We start from the raw sequence: 17,611 nt of genomic DNA, 5'->3' as shown, positions 1-17,611 counted from the left end.
GTCAGCACTGCTGTCGATAAACCCCTCCACAGGGACACAACCGCACTTCCACCTCCCATTAACAATTGTACAGTTCAGTGCAATTGAAGGAAACCAAGACTTCTGAATCTACATTGAGAGGAGCTGAAGAGCACTCCACCTTGTAGCTTGCTCAGCGCTATATGCACTAACACAGCAGCTGTTGTTTAATTGACTTTTTGTCTCTCCAAATTTCAAGTCCCCTTTCCTCCCACCTCCACCCCTCACTGCCACATGGCACTGACTCTGTGTTTCCATGGGCGACAGGCACTTTCTACTCCTTGTCCAGTGGCTACTATTCATGTGTCTACCTTGCCAGAGAGCGTTGGCAAGCTACCCAATCTTGTAAGACATCATGGCTGAGCCCTATTCTGTCTTCATCCAAAGGCCACACACAAATATTTTAGCAAAGGTTGCTGAAAAGAGATCAGGAATGGAAACACTGGCTGATTTCCCCTTTCCAATCCAGGGCACCGAGGCCAGTTGTAGAAGCCTTTTTTTCATTGCGGTAGATGAGATCAATCAGTTCAGCATGGTCTGCGGCTCAAATCTGGCACCTTCTTGGCTGCTGATGATGTAGGCTTTGCAGAAACTCCTGCACAATTTGCAATTTAAAAAAAAAATGTGCACTTATAAAAGTTTCAGCAACCAATTCTTGCAAAAATCATCGAGTGGTGGAGTCATTCCAAAAGCATCTTTTGTATACTCTTCTCACTGAAGTGCTTGTGCAATTCCCAACCGGTTTCAAGCTGAGCTCAAGCAAGGAATTTTAATACACCAGCTCCCCTTCAGCCCTGCAGAAACAAGTTCACTTCAGGTTCAGCATAACTATCGTAAGATCAAATGCAGAAGCGTGCATCTCTGAACAGGGTTATACAACTGCTGAAAACCAGACCGTGACTTGGGCATTAATGCAAGAAGTCCTTTGCCACTTGGCAGAAAGGCATGGGTGTGGCCCATTTGCCAGTTTCGTTGATAACCACCACCTGCTCCAACAGTTGTTCCAAGGTCACAAGGCACAGGGCTTCAACAAGAGAAAATCAGGACCAAGCATTTCTAATTGGGAGGCCTGAAGTTTCCACACAGTGGCTCTGCAATGTCACCACGCATTATCAAGGTGTGGAAGGAAGGAAGTTCAAACCCAATCTCCACTGAGTTGCTCTGGACTTTGTGCAGTGTGGACCAACAAGATGAAGAGAAAAATCAGAGGGATAGCTGACATGGAGCTGCTGATGTGCAACTCTTGACGGTTAAAAAGCAATATTGGGAGTAAGGCACTCATTGAAAAATAGAAGGAATTTATACCTTAACAAAGTTAAAATTCCAGTTAAGTGGGCTTTAAAATAGAAAAAGCAGATTAGACAAAATATAAATTGTATAGCACGGGGTGGGGTAAGTATATTCCTGAAAATAAAATCACTCAGGGACTTGACAAACAATGGGGAAGGAACATGCTACTGTGCATCCACTTATGCACAGGATCTCTACTCCGGAAGGATAAATTATCAGGGAATATCTTCAACTCCATCTGAATCATCACTCCACAGGAACCATACTACCAGTCAGCTGATAAGTGAGAGACAGGCCACTGCTTTCAAAAACAAATGATCTTTCATTGTTAAATGAATGGCTTCCTTTGAACGCAATCTGTTTAAGAGCCAACACAAACATGCACATACAAGAAGCAAAGATTTATTCCCACATTTCCTACAATTAAAGCAGCAAAGCTCTCCAATCTTTTTAATTCCTTTTCCATACCCAGCAGCAACAAGTGACTTGAACTTTACCAGCAAAACCTCAGACTTCTCTTGCCAGGTCCATAAAACAATTGCTCCCAAAAAGCCCTTCAAGCATTTTCGTGAATGATAAATTACATTCAATTAATTCAAGTTTTCTGATTATTTCCTATTTTCAACTGCGTGCAATTCACTTGGTTATATACACTACAAATACAGTCAGGGCCTAGATTCAAAGTGCTACATAGATAGGAATACTATATGTAACACAATCCCTGTCGGAGCAATGCCATTACATCAGTCATGAGTCAGCCAAGTCCTCAGAAACACAACAGCTGGAATGAATATACAAGATTCGACTTCATACTGAATTTCAGTCCAATCTTGATGCTTAAAATGTCAAATTCATGGATAAGATAAAAACTGTTTTAAATGACAAGCTTACTGTAGAGCACTTTTCCAAGTAGAGTTATTAATGTGGTGTTTTAGATCAATTAAGTTTAACTGTCATCTATTCCACTCTACTGCCTCAGTCTGTTTTGGTTAAGATAATCAAGCTATTCCTGCTATGATTTTTCTGGGCCCAGTTTTGTGTCAGAGAACTGAATCAAAGCCAGACTTCACTGGACGAGTGGGTTTGCCACAGAAACATCGAACAGGCTAAAGGTCTGGAGCAGGGGATGGGGAATACTAACAGTGAATCAGATGACAAATGATTTTGACATACTCAATTCCACTTCAGATTAAACTGCCCAGAATCAAATTGTGTTTGATAGGGGCCACGGAATGACAAGGATGACAAGGGTAATACAATGGTTTGCAAGCATCTGCAGGAAGATGGATTATGACTGTGGCATTGAACTAGAATTATTAGGAAGTAAACCTAAGTAAAAAAAGTGATATATTGTACTTGCACATGGTTACTTGAACACGAGAAGGCCCCCTGACGGTAGCAAGCAATCTGCAGCAATTACACTCCAGGGCCTTCTCTTATATTGCTTGTTATATCTAAAGAGGGAATGTTCCAGAGAGTCTGAAATGAAAGCAGCTATTACATTACCACACCACCCGAGTGCTTGTTGGACCCAACAAAAAGAAATTGAGCTCAGCTCTCTTCATGCCTCAGTGGTAAAATTAACAATTCATTACGGTTCTGAGCTATACAGAATCAGATTACGATTCTCGAGTCTGTGCTCAATTCTCTAATCTTAGTCAGGGCTGCAATTGGAGTGCTGCAGTTATCCTCAGTAGCCTAAGCTAGGAAGGAGAAAATCTACAAGGGCTCCCAATCCTGATGTGTGCATCCATGGACATTGAGGGATATCATGATCGGACACAACCAAGTTGCCCTTCATGGTTCAATAGCCTGCCAATACTCACTGTGTAAGTTCACACACAAATAACTTGTACTTATGCAAAGTACTGGAGAGGGGCTGGCAGGCATGAATCCAGCAAGAGTTAGGACCTCTAGGGAGGAGGAGAGGAGAGAAACCGAGTTTTGATGCATCCCGAGAGTCTGACTTGAAAGGACTTTCTTACACGACTCCGCACACAGAGGACTGCATATTGATTAAATCCTCTGCTTGTACAAGAAATAAACTTTCAAACGCACAGATAATTTGCCACCCTGACTATAACTAGCATACCATCTCTCAGCACTCTCATCTAATTGTGGAGATTGTGATCATGCAAACCCCAGCCATTCACATTTCTCTGGATCATTGCAACGCAGAAAGTTTTGCCTTCTAAAGCAATAGAAAACCCACTTTGTTACTGAGTTCAAGAGATGAACCACAGTAGATGTACGGAGCATACAAAGCCTCTCACCATAGCAGCACACGGAAAATAGAAGAAATACCCTAAAAGTTATTATATCATGCCCATTCACGACGTCAGGACATCCCAAAGCGCTTTGCACCCAATGAAGTACTTTTGAAGTGTAGTCACTGTTGCACTGGCTAAGTGTGTTCCTTGTGTGTGTATAGGAACTGCGTTGACTGCTCTAGGGCTGTATTTAATCATCATTGTAATTCTTCAGAAGCTACAGCTCAATCAATAAACATTAACTCTGAGGAATATTGAAAAATTTAAAAAGGATTGGGTGGTGCAGTGGGTTAGCATGCGGACCTTTCCTCCCCAAAAATGGGTTTAATTCCAGCTCATACCTGATAGGACAAAGGGCTCTGCGGACTGTAAATGTCCGAAATTAAATGACTGTAGCAAAAATGGGTATGGCAGCATAGTGGTCATGTTACTAGATTAGTAATCCTGAGACCTCACAGAGAATGTGGGCATTCTTTTACCTCCAGAAACAGCCGCGCCTGTTCAAAGTAATTCAGGCAGCACGCTAACTTCATGCTACCTGCTGATGAACTTGATTGTGGTGCTCAACCCAGCTGCTGACTGGCTGAATGCGCTGCTGAGAGCTCAGGTTCATACTAGCACCATTTAAAGCTAGCATGCATTTCTTAAAGGCAGTCTGCACCTCTTAAAGGGGAGGTGCATTCTACCTGTCGCAGCTGATTGAACTGGCTTGGGGAAGAGAGTCAGAGCAGCAAAAAAACAAATCAAATATGTCACAGTAGGGGAGAGAGCGTGTTCCAAGTTTCTCCGATGCAACACTGGAGGCTTGGTGCAGGAGGTTAACACGGGGAGAGAGGTCTTGTTTCTACAGGGGGCCAGGAGGCCCTCCAGGCAAATACGTAAAATGCAATGGGAGCAGATAGCTGCCGTGGTGAATGCCAGCAGTAGTGGCCCGAGGACCTGGACGCAGTGCAGGAAGAAGTTTAATGACCTCACACGAGTTTGTTCTCAAACATCTGAAGGACAACACACAATTGCTCCATCGTCCCCACCCTACCCCCTCATCTTCCACCCCGACCTTCCTGGCCCCATGGAGCCTTCCAACCAAGGCCTGGAAGTGGGTAGCTCTCTGAGATGCGGCAGCATGAAAACACGTGATACCAAGAAAGTAATCAAAGGTGGCTCTGTTTGAGAAAACTATCCCCGTTTCTGAAGTATGTAGAAACAAAGAAAGTGGAGCAGTTATCTTCCACATTTCACAAAGGTATTTGAACATGTTATCCACAGCCTTGTGATGTTTAATAAGGAATGTTATGCACTGGTTGAGCTCTTGGGATTTTCATATTTCAGTAATTCCATATTCCTGGAAGTGACTGGAACTTTGCTACTTTCTGAAACAAAATTTATGCTATCTTTTGTTATGCAATCAAAAGGATATGAATTTGCTCCTGCACCTCTCACACATACTGAGTTCGGTCTATTCATACAGGAAAGAAAGAGAGACCAAAGCCTAGGAATCAATCACAGAAACACAGACATTTACAGCACAGGTGGAGACCATTCGGCCCATTGTGTCCGTGCCGGCCGACAAAGAGGTATCCAGCCTAATCCCACTGAATGGATGTGTGCTATTAGCATACATTCAATGGAGGTGTAAACCTATTTAAAATAAAACAGGTTAATGTATCCATTAGAATAGCAGAGAAAATAATGTCACACAACCGTGTTGTGTTCATTTGCTAATATCTCACTTAGTAACTGTTACACTGTGCAGTAGCAGAGACCACAGGGCACATGAGCAGCCTGTCTTCTTGGCCTATGAAGGAAAAATAAATAATTGAATATATGCATGGGTGGAGGAAAACACAAGCACTTACCAGCCATCATCATCATCATCAAGGATACGAAAGTACTGTAAATTGAAGCTGACATGAAACTAGAGTTCAACAGACAAATTACAGAGTCAGAGTTAATGTTGAATGACTGCATGGGAACACTGTTATGACGACAAATGAGTGCCTGAAAGGTTCAATTTTACGATTTTATGCTGTCAGGTCAATATCCATATCTTTAGATGGTAGCTGTTTCAGGCGATGGGCCCCTTTTAATATGGAAATCGGGGTCATTGTAAATAGGACCCTGATTGGCACTTTAGGTAGGAGCTGCTTGGAGACTGCACAATGCACACTTTGACCAGTTCCATGGGCGATAGAGGAGAAGAGGTCTTCTGAAGGTAAGTCTTGAATTATTTTTATGGGCCCCCGTTTGGTACCCTGCAGCTTGCCCGGCGAATTTAAATGAGGCCCGAGCCTCAAAATCATGGGAGTCTCATCGCCACCAGAACAGACGACCGACTGAAAAATCAAAATCTATCACCAATTCCATGTTCAGGGAGTAACAATGGAAGTTACCCATTGTGGTGGGTCTTGAATCCTTTGGAAGCAGCAATGCAGCCCAAGTTTACTTTATTGCACATGCCATCAGAATCAAGGCTGGTGTCATCTGCAGTGTGGTAAACACTTTGAGAGCAACTGAAATCACAAGGTTTGGTGGACAAAGAAGGAACTCAGGGGCTTTGCCCTCCATTCCCACTTCACGCCTGCAATAAGGTCCCCATTTGTCTGCTTTTGAATCTGGTATTTACTGAGACATACAGATACTTCTGAAATGTAAACCAGGCGCTAAAAGTGTGACCTTTAAAACTGAAGTCTGTTTTTCTACTAATTTCCATGTCTTATGACGCAGAGCCGTTAGTTAGCACCATTTTTAAAACATTTCCATCAGCAGCAAAACAAACATCTAAATGCAGCTCCAATCCCACCCACTGCGCCAGCTTTATCCTCCCCCTGCTCCAGCTTTGTGAAAATGTAGCAATTCTGGACATTTGAAGAAAGATTGAGCAGGTTGGGTCTATACTCATTGGAGTTTAGAAGAATGAGAGGTGATCTATTGAAACATATAAGATTCTGAGAGGACTTGACAGGGGAGATGCAGAGAGGATGTTGCCCCTCGTGGGGAACAAAACTAGGGGGGCATAGTTTCAGAATACGGGGTCGCCCATTTAAAACGGAGACCAGGAGAAATTTCTTCTCTCAGAGGATCGTGAATCTTTGGAATTCTCTACCCCAGAGAGCTTTGATTGTTGGGTCACTGAAGATGTTTAAGGTGGAGTTAGACAGATTTTTTGAACTACAGGGGAGTCAAGGGTTATGGGCAGGAAAGTGGAGCTGAGGCCAAGATCAGATCAGCCATGATATTATTTAATAGTGGAGCAGGCTCGAGGGGCCAAATGGCCTACTCCTGCCTTCATGTGGCAAGTCAATCTGTGCCACGCTGCAAAGAATAAAATAAATGCCCAGCGAGTTTCCCCCAAACCAGATTCTAGAAACTTTTTATTTGGAGATTAACCAACATGTTCACATACATAGAATTTTTACATTTGGAAATGGATTCAAGACAGCACACAGGAGCTGCACTGCAAAATTGGCTGTAAATGTGTTCACCTCTTCAATTTGCTGAGAGTTAAATAGTACTCGGTAAATTCAGTGTGGTACATTTTCTGCTTCACTACCTGGAATGAAAATCAGGCAGGTCCTACAATATGTGGCTGATTTACCCCTTATTCTTCTCAGGCAGTCCCTTGGAGTCGAGGATGACTTGCCTGATGGTCCAGGTCCCAAACTTCATCTTAAAGTGTGGCAGATTCCTGTGCATGAATTCTTTTAATGGAGAGTGGCCGTTGCACACCAGCTACCATACGGGCCTGACAGAGCAAGGTCTTGGTCCTGTGGCAAGGAGATCCAAGATGACTGGAGACCAGGCTTTGCTATATGGGTCTAGTTCATACACACACACATACTCCTACTGTCCTCCTTCCCACAGGACCTCTCTCCTTGGGATTCATGGGGCACAGTGTAGTCCCCATGACATCTTGCTGTTGGCCCGTGCTTGTCCTTCCCTGGGCCACTCCTTGGCCTCGACCTCGCCGCTCTTAGGCTTCCGACCTCTGCACTGGGTCCTGACCGCCGACGCTCTCACTGGGCTCGACCTCGCTCCACGACACCCCGCCAATCCACTCCCTGGATTCCGGTGACATCAATGTTGTCACCTTCTTCGCTTTTGTCGGCCGCTCAGTACGGCTCGCACATCCCCCCCGTGGTGGCTGGCTCCTCCTTTATCCCCACAGCCGATACTGTGTTCCCCCCCAAGTCGGGTCGGGTCGGATTTACCCCATGTTCCCTTTCAAGAACAATGTGGTTCATTTTGACTTTGATTTTAAAAGATCCGGCACAGGTAAGGTGGGTCATATGGCCTTCTATTGTGCTATAAGATTCTGTAATTCCATGTATAAACATAGAAAATAGATGAAGGAGTAGGCCATTCAGCCCTTTGAGCCTGCACCACCATTCAATATGATCATGGCTGATCATGCAACTTCAGTACCCCACTCCTGCCTCTCTCCATACCCCTTGATCCCTTTAGCCATAAGGGCCACATCTAACTCCCTTTTGAATATATCCAATGAACTGGACTCAACAACTTTCTGTGGTAGAGAATTCCAGAGGTTCACAATTCTCTGGGTGAAAAAGATTCTCCTCATCTCGGTCCTATATGGCTTACCCTTTATCCTTAGACTGTGACCCCTGGTTCTGGACTTCCCCAACATCGGGAACATTCTTCCTACATCTAATCTGTCCAATCCCGTCAGAATTTTATATGCTTCTATGAGATCCCCTCTCATTTTTCTAAATTCCAGTGAATATAAGCCTAGTCGATCCAGTTTTTCTTCATATGTCAGTCCTGCCATCCCAGGAATCAGTCTGGTGAACCTTCGCTGCACTCTCTCAATAGCAAGAATGTCCTTCCTCAGATTAGGAGACCAAAACTGCACACAATACTCAAGGTGTGGTCTCACCAAGGCTTTGTACAACTGTAGCAAGACCTCCCTACTCCTTTACTCAAATCCTCTCGCTATGAAGGCCAACATGCCATTTGCTTTCTTAACTGCCTGCTGTACCTACATGCCAACCTTCAACGACTGATGTACCATGACAACCAGGTCTCGTTGCACCTCCCATTTTACTAATCTGCCACCATTGAGCTAATAATCTGCCTTCCTGTTTTTGCCACCAAAGTGGATAACCTCACATTTATCCACATTATACTGCATCTGCCATGCATTTGCCCACTCACCTAATCTGTCCAGGTCACCCTGCAGCCTCATAGCATCCTCCTCACAGCTCACACTGCCACCCAACTTAGTGTCATCCGCAAATTTGGAGATACTACATTTAATCCCCTCGTCTAAATCATAGGAACTGATCCAGAGTTTATGGAATATTGGAAAATGACTGTCAATGCATCTGCTATTTCCAAGGCCACCTCCTTAAGTACTCTGGGATGCAGTCCATTGGGCCCTGGGGATTTATTGGCCTGCAATCCCATCAATTTCCCCAACACAATTTCCCGATTAATAAGGACTTTCCTCAGTTCCTCCTCCTTACTAGACCCTCTGACCCTTTTTATATCCGGAAGGTTGTTTGTGTCCTCCTTAGTGAATACCGAACCAAAGTCAATTGGTCTGCCATTTCTTTGTTCCCCGTTATGACTTCCCCTGATTCTGACTGCAGGGGACCTACGTTTGTCTTTACTAACCTTTTTCTCTTTACATATTTCTAGAAGCTTTTACAGTCCGTCTTAATGTTCCCTGCAAGCTTCACATCACAGATTGCATCACATGCAGACTTCTCAGGATACAAACATGGGGCAAAACTTTCAATGAGTTGCTGTGATCTGGAACGCACTGCATGAAAGGGCGGTGGAACAGATTCAATAGTAACTTTCAAAGGGAATTGGATAAATACTTGAAAAGGAAACATTTGCAGGGCTCTGGGGAAAGAGCTGGGGACTGGGACTAATTGGATCGATCGTTCAAACAGCCGGCACAGGCACGATCGGCCGAATGGTCTCCTTCTTGCTGTAAGAATCTATGAACTGCAGCGGGGGCACAAATGTGCGCTATCGGATTGGCAGCCCATGATAAACCATGCTAACATCAATGGAACCGCAAATCAGGCAGGGTGTATAACAGGAGACCGATCCATGAGCCCCTATGTTACATCCCCTCCCTCTGATGCTGAAAGTTCCGTGGTTTGTTTCTGATTAACATCCCATCCTCAACTCTTACATGCTTCTGAGCACAAAATCACGTCACTGACTTGTATATCATTAGGGGACATGCTCCAGTGAAAACTACCTCTTTTGGTAGGACATGAACATTCTGGAAACAGCAGGGCTGTCTTGTTAGCTTTACCACCCTGCCACTAAAGTTGGGGCTGCTGTCAATGTCAATGCATTTACCCCACAGCATGGCTGCTGCTGACAGTCCAAACCAACTCCAGCAGCAGCACCATAAGGTAAAGAAGGCAGCATTGCTCATTCCATTCGGTCTGGGATGCTCTTCTCTTTTAGGCAGTCCCTCGTGCCGAGGATGACTTGCTTCCACACCAAAAAGGGATGAGATCACAGGTATTTCGATGAAGGACCCGATATTCCAGTCCCAAACTTCATGTTGAAGGGTGGAAGATGCCTGTGCGTGGATTTTTTTAACGTGTGGTTGCCGTTGCACACCAGCCACCACACGGGCTTGACAGAGCTAGGTCTTGTTCCAGTGGCAAGGATTAACCAAGACAGCTGGAGACCAACTCTGCTGCATGGACCTAGTGCGCATACATATTGCAGTGTGGGCTGGCCCGTGCTGGGCCCCGATCACGTTGCTCCATGATCACTTGCCGCTCCTGCTGTACCTGCCCACGCTCCAAACACCGACCTGGACCTTGGTGACGTCCAATCCAGTCGCCCTCTTCACTGCCATCACCCTCTTGCACCAGCTCGTGCTGCTCCCTGAAGTGGTATGCCGCTACGCTGTCCAGGGGCCGCTCGCCTTTTATGGCCCCGATCTACCGCTGGTGTTTCCTCGCAGGTCGGAGCCACCACACCAAGATCGTCCGAGATGCACCCCAGAGACGAGGTACAAGACTTGCCTCTGAAGGCAGAGGTAATCATTGTTTCTCTGACTGAGGAGCAGACTGTGTGGCACAGTCTTCTTGTGCAGACTCACGAAGCAATTTTTAACTCGCTGGCCTATATGTGTTTGCCCCGAACTGCTGAAATAGGTACGACTGCCAGGAACATAGAGGCTGCCCTGACTACAGCGTCAGCGCAGTGATACGAACAAGGTGCTTTAAGGGTGGCTTTTATCCTGTGTCGCCAGATACCATGTGTCATAATTTTATTCTGGCTATGACTGAACTCTCTACCTGTGAAGCGGTTTTCACATTGCTGGCCTATAAGGAACTTCCTACAAAATTGGCAAAGGCCCACCCCCAGAAACTTTCATTCACAAAAAAACTTGCGAATGTTTCACTTGCATCAATGTTGCCTAAGGCAATGCTCTTGCTAAGTTGCGCAGCCACGTGGCAGTCTGGAGGTCCCACGCTGCTCACCGGCTATACAATGGAAATAACCCCACATGCACAAAAAATTGAATGTGCCACACAGCCAGTTAAAGGGCTCAGATACCAAAAAAAAAATCACAGGGAACCTTGGCCTCAGGTGCTGTGTGCACAATGCAACTCAAAAGCACCGACAGCCTCAATGCACTGCAGAACCACTTCTCGTGGACAACAATCTAGAAAATAATAAATAGACAATTGGTTTCTTATTGAGCCTCAATACCGATGAACACTGCTTGGTAATTGTGCTAGTTTCTGTTGTGCTGAATCAGTGCTGTTTATGTCATGGAGCGGATTTGACAGCAACCACAAACTGCCTGTGTGCGAACACAGTTAACAAAAATATCACTTTTATGACTTTGCCAATATTGCCACAAACTTTCCCAATTTCGGGGGGAGGATTCCACAGGCTAAAAGCCCACCTGCAGCCACGCTCCAATATGACAGGAACAGAGCTATGTGCCACAAGTGCCCGTTGTTTAAAATCAGGACCACTGACAGTTTCAGTTGGAGATCGCCAGTGAAAACCCAGGTCTCAAGTGTTTGCCCCGAACCCTGGCAGAAAAAGCATTAGGTTATTTATAATGCAGATAGGCATTAGCCATGGCTCAGTTGGTAGCACTCTCATCTCTGAGTCAGAAGGTTGTAGATTCAAATCCCACTCCAGAGATTTGAGCACAAAGTCAGTCCAATACTGAGGGAGTGCTGCACTGTTGGAGGTGCCGTCTTTCAGATGAGACGTTAAACCGAGGCCATGTCTACTCTCTTCCCTGCTTTTCTTCAAATATTGTCATGGGACTTAAAATATACGATGGCAGTATTTAAAGAAAAGCAGGGGAGTTCTCCATTGTCCTGGCCAATATTTTTCTCTCAACCAGCATCACTAAAGCAGATTATTTGGTCATCATCACATTGATGTTTGAGGGACCATAATGTGTGCAAATTATCTGCGACTTTTTCTACATTCCAAAGTACTTCATTGGCTGTAAATGCTTTGGGATGCTCATAAAAGACGCTATATAAATGCAAATCTTTCTTTTTAATTGTCATTCATGAGATTTTTACCATGGGAGGAAACCAGGTCGTATAAAGGAGGCATATAATTGAAGTGTCTGGAAGTCGCCCCCTTATGTATCAGAATTGCTGAGTGATGAAATGTTCATTCCTGTGCCTGACAGTTTTATTGAAATCCAGTCAGAGAAAGAATAGAAGCAGGGAGTCAGTTTCCACAGAGCACTAAAAGCAGCATTAATTCCCTTGTAACCCTGTTTACTGTGCGTTAAGCTCAGTGCATCAAGAAAAAACTTCTGTCAACAATTACAGACAACAACAACTTGTATTTATATAGTGGCTTTAACATAGTGGAGATAAAAAAAATTGACAGAGATGAATCATAAGACTTCAGTGACCTGATCAGCCGGTTTACAAGTTGAAAGGGGATTCCAATACAATATTGTTTTTGCAAAGTCCTATACCAAATGCGCAAAATTGTTATTACTCAATCTTCAGCTTCAAATCCTATAATCCCTTGTGTGATTTGTTGCGAGAGCCAACAAAAAAAAAAGAGAAATCCAATTATTCAATATTAAGGCAACAGAGTAACAGATTCTGAGCCACGCTCCTGTCCATCTGTTCTCATTATCATTCCTGTACTGATATCCTCCTCATTCTGAAAGCTGCACACGTATATTATGGCTGGCATTTATACACAAAATAAACAAAAGGTGGCTCACCTCCACAGAGAACTTTCCAGAACCTTCCCCATATCTGAATGGAACAATTTGGTGAGAATCAGGATCACCTGCAAAGCACATTAGAAATGCATAGTGAGTACAGTGTATATTAAATGAAAGCAGAGCACATTCCTAATTTATACCAATATTCATGAAATCAATCCAAAGAAATCTGGAATGCTAACAATATTAGATTTAACAGTGCAAAATGTGGCATTCAGATGGCACAAAGGACAAATTTGTCACACGGTGTGGTGCGATGTAATGTTAAGCCAGACAGGCAAAGATGGCCACAGGGTCGAAGGTTTCCACTCCTCATTGCTAGTCAGTGACCTCCGTTGAAACAATGTATATGGGCATCAAGTAAGGACAAAGTTGAGCTTGGCTCTGCTGACTACCTTACTCAGTAACTACCTTACCCATGGTTCAGTAAGCTGCTCATCCCAAAATCATTAAATGCGATAGCACAGAAATAGGCCAGTCAGCCCACCAAGTCTGCACCACATGAACAAGCTAATCCAATCCTAATCTCCTGCTCACTCTCCATACCAATTAATATCTCTCATTTTCAATCAACTATCTAATCTCCTTGTAACAGAATTTATTAGCTCTGCTTCAACAACGGTTTGCAGCAGAGAACTCCACATTCTAGTCACCATCTGTGTGCTTTTAAATTTCATTGGTGGGCACTCACACCACAAGAAGAAATAGGAGCAGGAGTAGGCCATTTGGCCCCTCGAGCCTGCTCCACCATTTAATAAGATCATGGTTGATCTGATCTTGGGCTCAGCTCCACTTCCCTGCCCGCCCCCCATAACCTTTCACTCCCTTAGCGTTCAAAAACCTGTCTATCTTCACCTTAAGTATATTCAATGACCCAGCCTCCACAGCTCTCTGGGGCAGAGAATTCCACAGATTTACAACCCTCAGAAGAAATTCCTCCTCATCTCAGTTCTAAATGGGCGGCCCCTTATTCTGAGACTATGCCCCCTAGTTTTAGATTCCCGCACAAGTAGAAACATCCTCTCTGCACCATGTCGAACCCCCTCAGTATCTTGTATGTTTCGATAAGATCACCTCTCATTCTTGTAAACTTTAATGAGTATAGGCCCAACCTATCTTCATAAGTCAACCCCTCATCTCCGGAATCAATCTAATGAACCTCCTCTGAACTGCCTCCAATACAACTATATCCCTCCTTAAATAAGGAGACCAAAACTGTACAGTTGTAGCAGGACTTCTCTGCTTTTATACTCTATCCCCCTTGCAATAAAGGCCAACATTCCATTTGCCTTCCTGATTACTTGCTGTACCTGCATACTAACTTTTTGTGTTTCATGAACAAGGGCCCCCAGGTTCCTCTGTACTGCAGCATTTTGTAATCTCTCTCCATTTAAATAATAATTTGCTTTTTTATTTTCCCTGCCAAAGTGGATAACCTCACACTTTCCCACATTATACTCCATCTGACAAATGTTTGCCCACTCACTTACCCTGTCTATATCCCTTTGCAGATGCTTTGTGTCCTCCTCACAACTTGCTTACCCACCCATCTTTGTATTATCAGCAAACTTGGCTACATTACACTCGGTCCCTTCATCCAAGTCATTAATATAGATTGTAAATAGTTGGGGCCCCAGCACCGATCCCTGTGGCATCCCACTAGTTACCGTTTGCCAACCAGAAAATGACCCATACATCCCGACTATCTGTTTTCTGTTAGTTAGCCAATCCTCTATCCATGCTAAAATATTACCCCCAACCCCGTGAACTTTTATCTTGTGCAGTAACCTTTTATGTGGCACCTTATCGAATGCCTTCTGGAAATCCAAATACACCACATCTACTGATTCTCCCCTTATCCACCCTGCTCATTATCCTCAAAGAACTCCAGCAAATTTGTCAAACATGATTTCTCTTTCATAAAACCATGCTGACTCTGCTTGACTGCATTATGATTTTCCGAATGTCCATATGGGCACATCTTGCACACCTGGTTCTGATGCTGTTCTTTTTCTAACAAAACGCTTCATTTTTTTTTTTAAAACAGCATTGTACATTTAGTAATACACCACACCACAGCACCCAATACAACCTTTAATATATGTATATTTCCCATCCCTAAATCTGACATTCAAACCTCAGAAGAGTATTGGTAATGTGTTGCAGAACACTCAAATTGGCTCTGGTCCAGAAGCGGCCATGAACAAGCTGCTCCACTAGGACAGTACAAAAGCCGCCCCTCTGTAGCCCCAGAATACTAATGGAGGAAAGATATCCATGGGTTTCTCATTATTCTTTGTGTGAGACATTCCTGCAGTTGAGGTGTATGTTAAGGACCCCAGGGTACTGCCCAAGGAATAGCAAGGGGTCATGCAGTTATCCTGGCCAACGTTCCTCCCTCAACCAATACTAGCCAAAACAGATGAATGGACATCCCATTGCTGTTTGTGGGAAAAACTGCTCTGTTTACCTCACATAACAACAATGAATGCACTTCAAAATGTGAAGTTCATGAGGATGCTCTGTAAATGTGGGTCTTTCGTTCATCACCTCATCCCAAATAACCATTATTCATATGTGAACTTAACAGTTGGCAGGCTGTTTGACCACAGGGGGCGGCGGGGGGGGGGGGGTTGCATCACATGAGCCCAATCCCCGTCTCACTTGCCATCCATAACTGTGCATTTCAAACAGGGTGTCTGGATAGCAAGCTTGAGCACTGAGCCTAATAGTAGTAACCCTGCCACCATCCAGCTGAGATCAGGATCAACTGGGGGTCAGCTTCAGAACCTTGCTGCTCTGTAAAGCTCAGCCCCTTCATTGGATTAACTCTCAGTCACCAGGAGAGCTCATTATCAAGATTTATTTTTTTCAAAAATCATTTGTAACAGCAGATGCAGTTGGCAAAGCCATAATGACAGTGGCATCGACGCCATCATGCACCTGCCTGTACACAAACGTGACAGAGACTTTACCATGGTGACAAAGCCCTTTTCAAGTTTAAAGCATAAAAGCAGATTTATTTCAGTAATACCACACTGAAGGAGGATTAACAGAGCCAATGTTAAGTCATTAGACTCCACCCCCATCGTGCTACAGTAAAGCCAGAATTAATATTGATTTTACTTCATTCAATGAATACTGTGGATAAACAGGCTGACCAGGCCAACATCGAAGCACTGACCACACTTGATCAACTCCGCTGGGCAGGCCACATTGTTCGCATGCCAGACACGAGACTCCCAAAGCAAGCGCTCTACTCGGAACTCCTTCACGGCAAACGAGCCAAAGGTGGGCAGAGGAAACGTTATAAGGACACCCTCAAAGCCTCCCTGATAAAGTGCAACATCCCCACTGACATCTGGGAATCCCTGGCCAAGAGCGCCCTAAGTGGAGGAAGTGCATCCGAGAGGGCGCTGAGCACCTCGAGTCTCATCGCCGAGAGCATGCAGAAATCAAACGCAGGCAGCGGAAAGAGTGTGCAGCAAACCAGTGCCACCCACCCCTTCCCTCAACGACTGTCTGTCCCACCTGTGACAGGTGGGACAGACCTGTGGTTCTCGTATTGGACTGTTCAGTCACTTAAGGACTCATTTTTAGAGTGGAAGCAAGCCTTCCTCGATTCCGAGGTACTGCCTATGATGATGAGGATAAGCATCCTGTCACTCTCTCGATGAACTTGTCCAGTAGTTACAGGACACATATGCTGTATAAAACAGTGGCCTGGCTTGTTTACTGCCACTTTTCCACAGACACTCAATTTTTGTTATCCTCAGACATGTCAATGAGTGGGAAAGGGAAGGGGAAAATGTGCCATAGATTCACTTAAGCACCAGTTTTATACCTGGCACTGGTTTGAGACTGTGTCAGGAATGGAGGGTGGCATGTGTGGAACGATAACTGCCAAATTGGGAGAGGGGGAAAAAAACCATTTAAACAGGTGTTATCACCGTATTAAGGTTTTTCAAGCAGGCTAAGCAGACTGCGCTATGCCCCTATTTATAAGCAAGAAAAAGTATCTTTATATGACAATTGAAAATATTACCCATTGGGCGGAACGTTCAACTTCGACGGGGGTATAAAACGGGCAGTAACAATCGGCCACCCGCTATACACCCCGCCCGATTGTGCTTTCCATTGACTTCAATTTGGACCAGGAAGGTGCTAGGTTTGATCATTGCTCTGTACTAAGCTAGCTGCAAATAACTTCAGTTGCCCGAAGTTAGGGAAGAGACAATCAGCCAAGGTTCCTGATCGCTGTCAGGCGATTCTTGCAGCAAAGTGTGCATGCGAATCTGGTGAGGACAGATCGGACTCAACTAAGATATCCACATGTTCGAATAGGCCAGTTTCTTGGGTCATACAAGACCACCACTTGGGCACATTACTGGATGGCAGCCTGCACCCATAGATTATATCCCAGCACCAGAAAAAGTGAGTAAAAAAAAAATAAATAAATAATTTAAATGAAGTAAAAGGCACGCTGATTTTGGAAGTCTTTTGAGTGTTTGAAAGGGTTAATGAATACTGGAGGAATGAAGGACTGTCTGTCATAATACCTAGCTCAACCACACATGGCTGCTGACATGCTGTGATAGGGTTTGGATTTTCTTCCCCATTTATCCATCGCTATTACAGAATATAAAAGAAGGAAAACCATTTTGATTAGCAACTTGGATTTAAACCGCTGTCGCATATGAACTATCTCTTGCACAAAAGTTGGCAAGACTGTGTTAGCATTACGCATCTTTTCAAAACTGAAGAATACTATTAGACAGAAGTTTGCAAACACTGTACGCATTTT

The 17,611-nt window shown here is 44.4% G+C and overlaps 1 protein-coding gene across 3 annotated transcripts in view; it reads right to left on the bottom strand.

Moving 5' to 3' along the window:
* sorcs2 (sortilin-related VPS10 domain containing receptor 2) overlaps window positions 1-17,611 on the bottom strand; it is a 963,539-nt gene that overhangs the window by 777,824 nt on the left and 168,104 nt on the right. For all 3 annotated transcript variants that reach the window (XM_070871372.1, XM_070871374.1, XM_070871375.1), the window contains exon 2: window positions 12,805-12,872. In XM_070871372.1, coding sequence (XP_070727473.1) covers window positions 12,805-12,872 — 68 coding nt within the window. The remainder of the gene's footprint in view (window positions 1-12,804; window positions 12,873-17,611) is intronic.

This window comes from Pristiophorus japonicus, chromosome 2 (assembly GCF_044704955.1).
Source record: "Pristiophorus japonicus isolate sPriJap1 chromosome 2, sPriJap1.hap1, whole genome shotgun sequence".
NCBI lineage: Eukaryota > Metazoa > Chordata > Chondrichthyes > Pristiophoridae > Pristiophorus > Pristiophorus japonicus.
The sequence above is the reverse complement of the archived record's forward strand: the minus strand, read 5'-3'. Positions and strand labels throughout refer to the sequence as shown.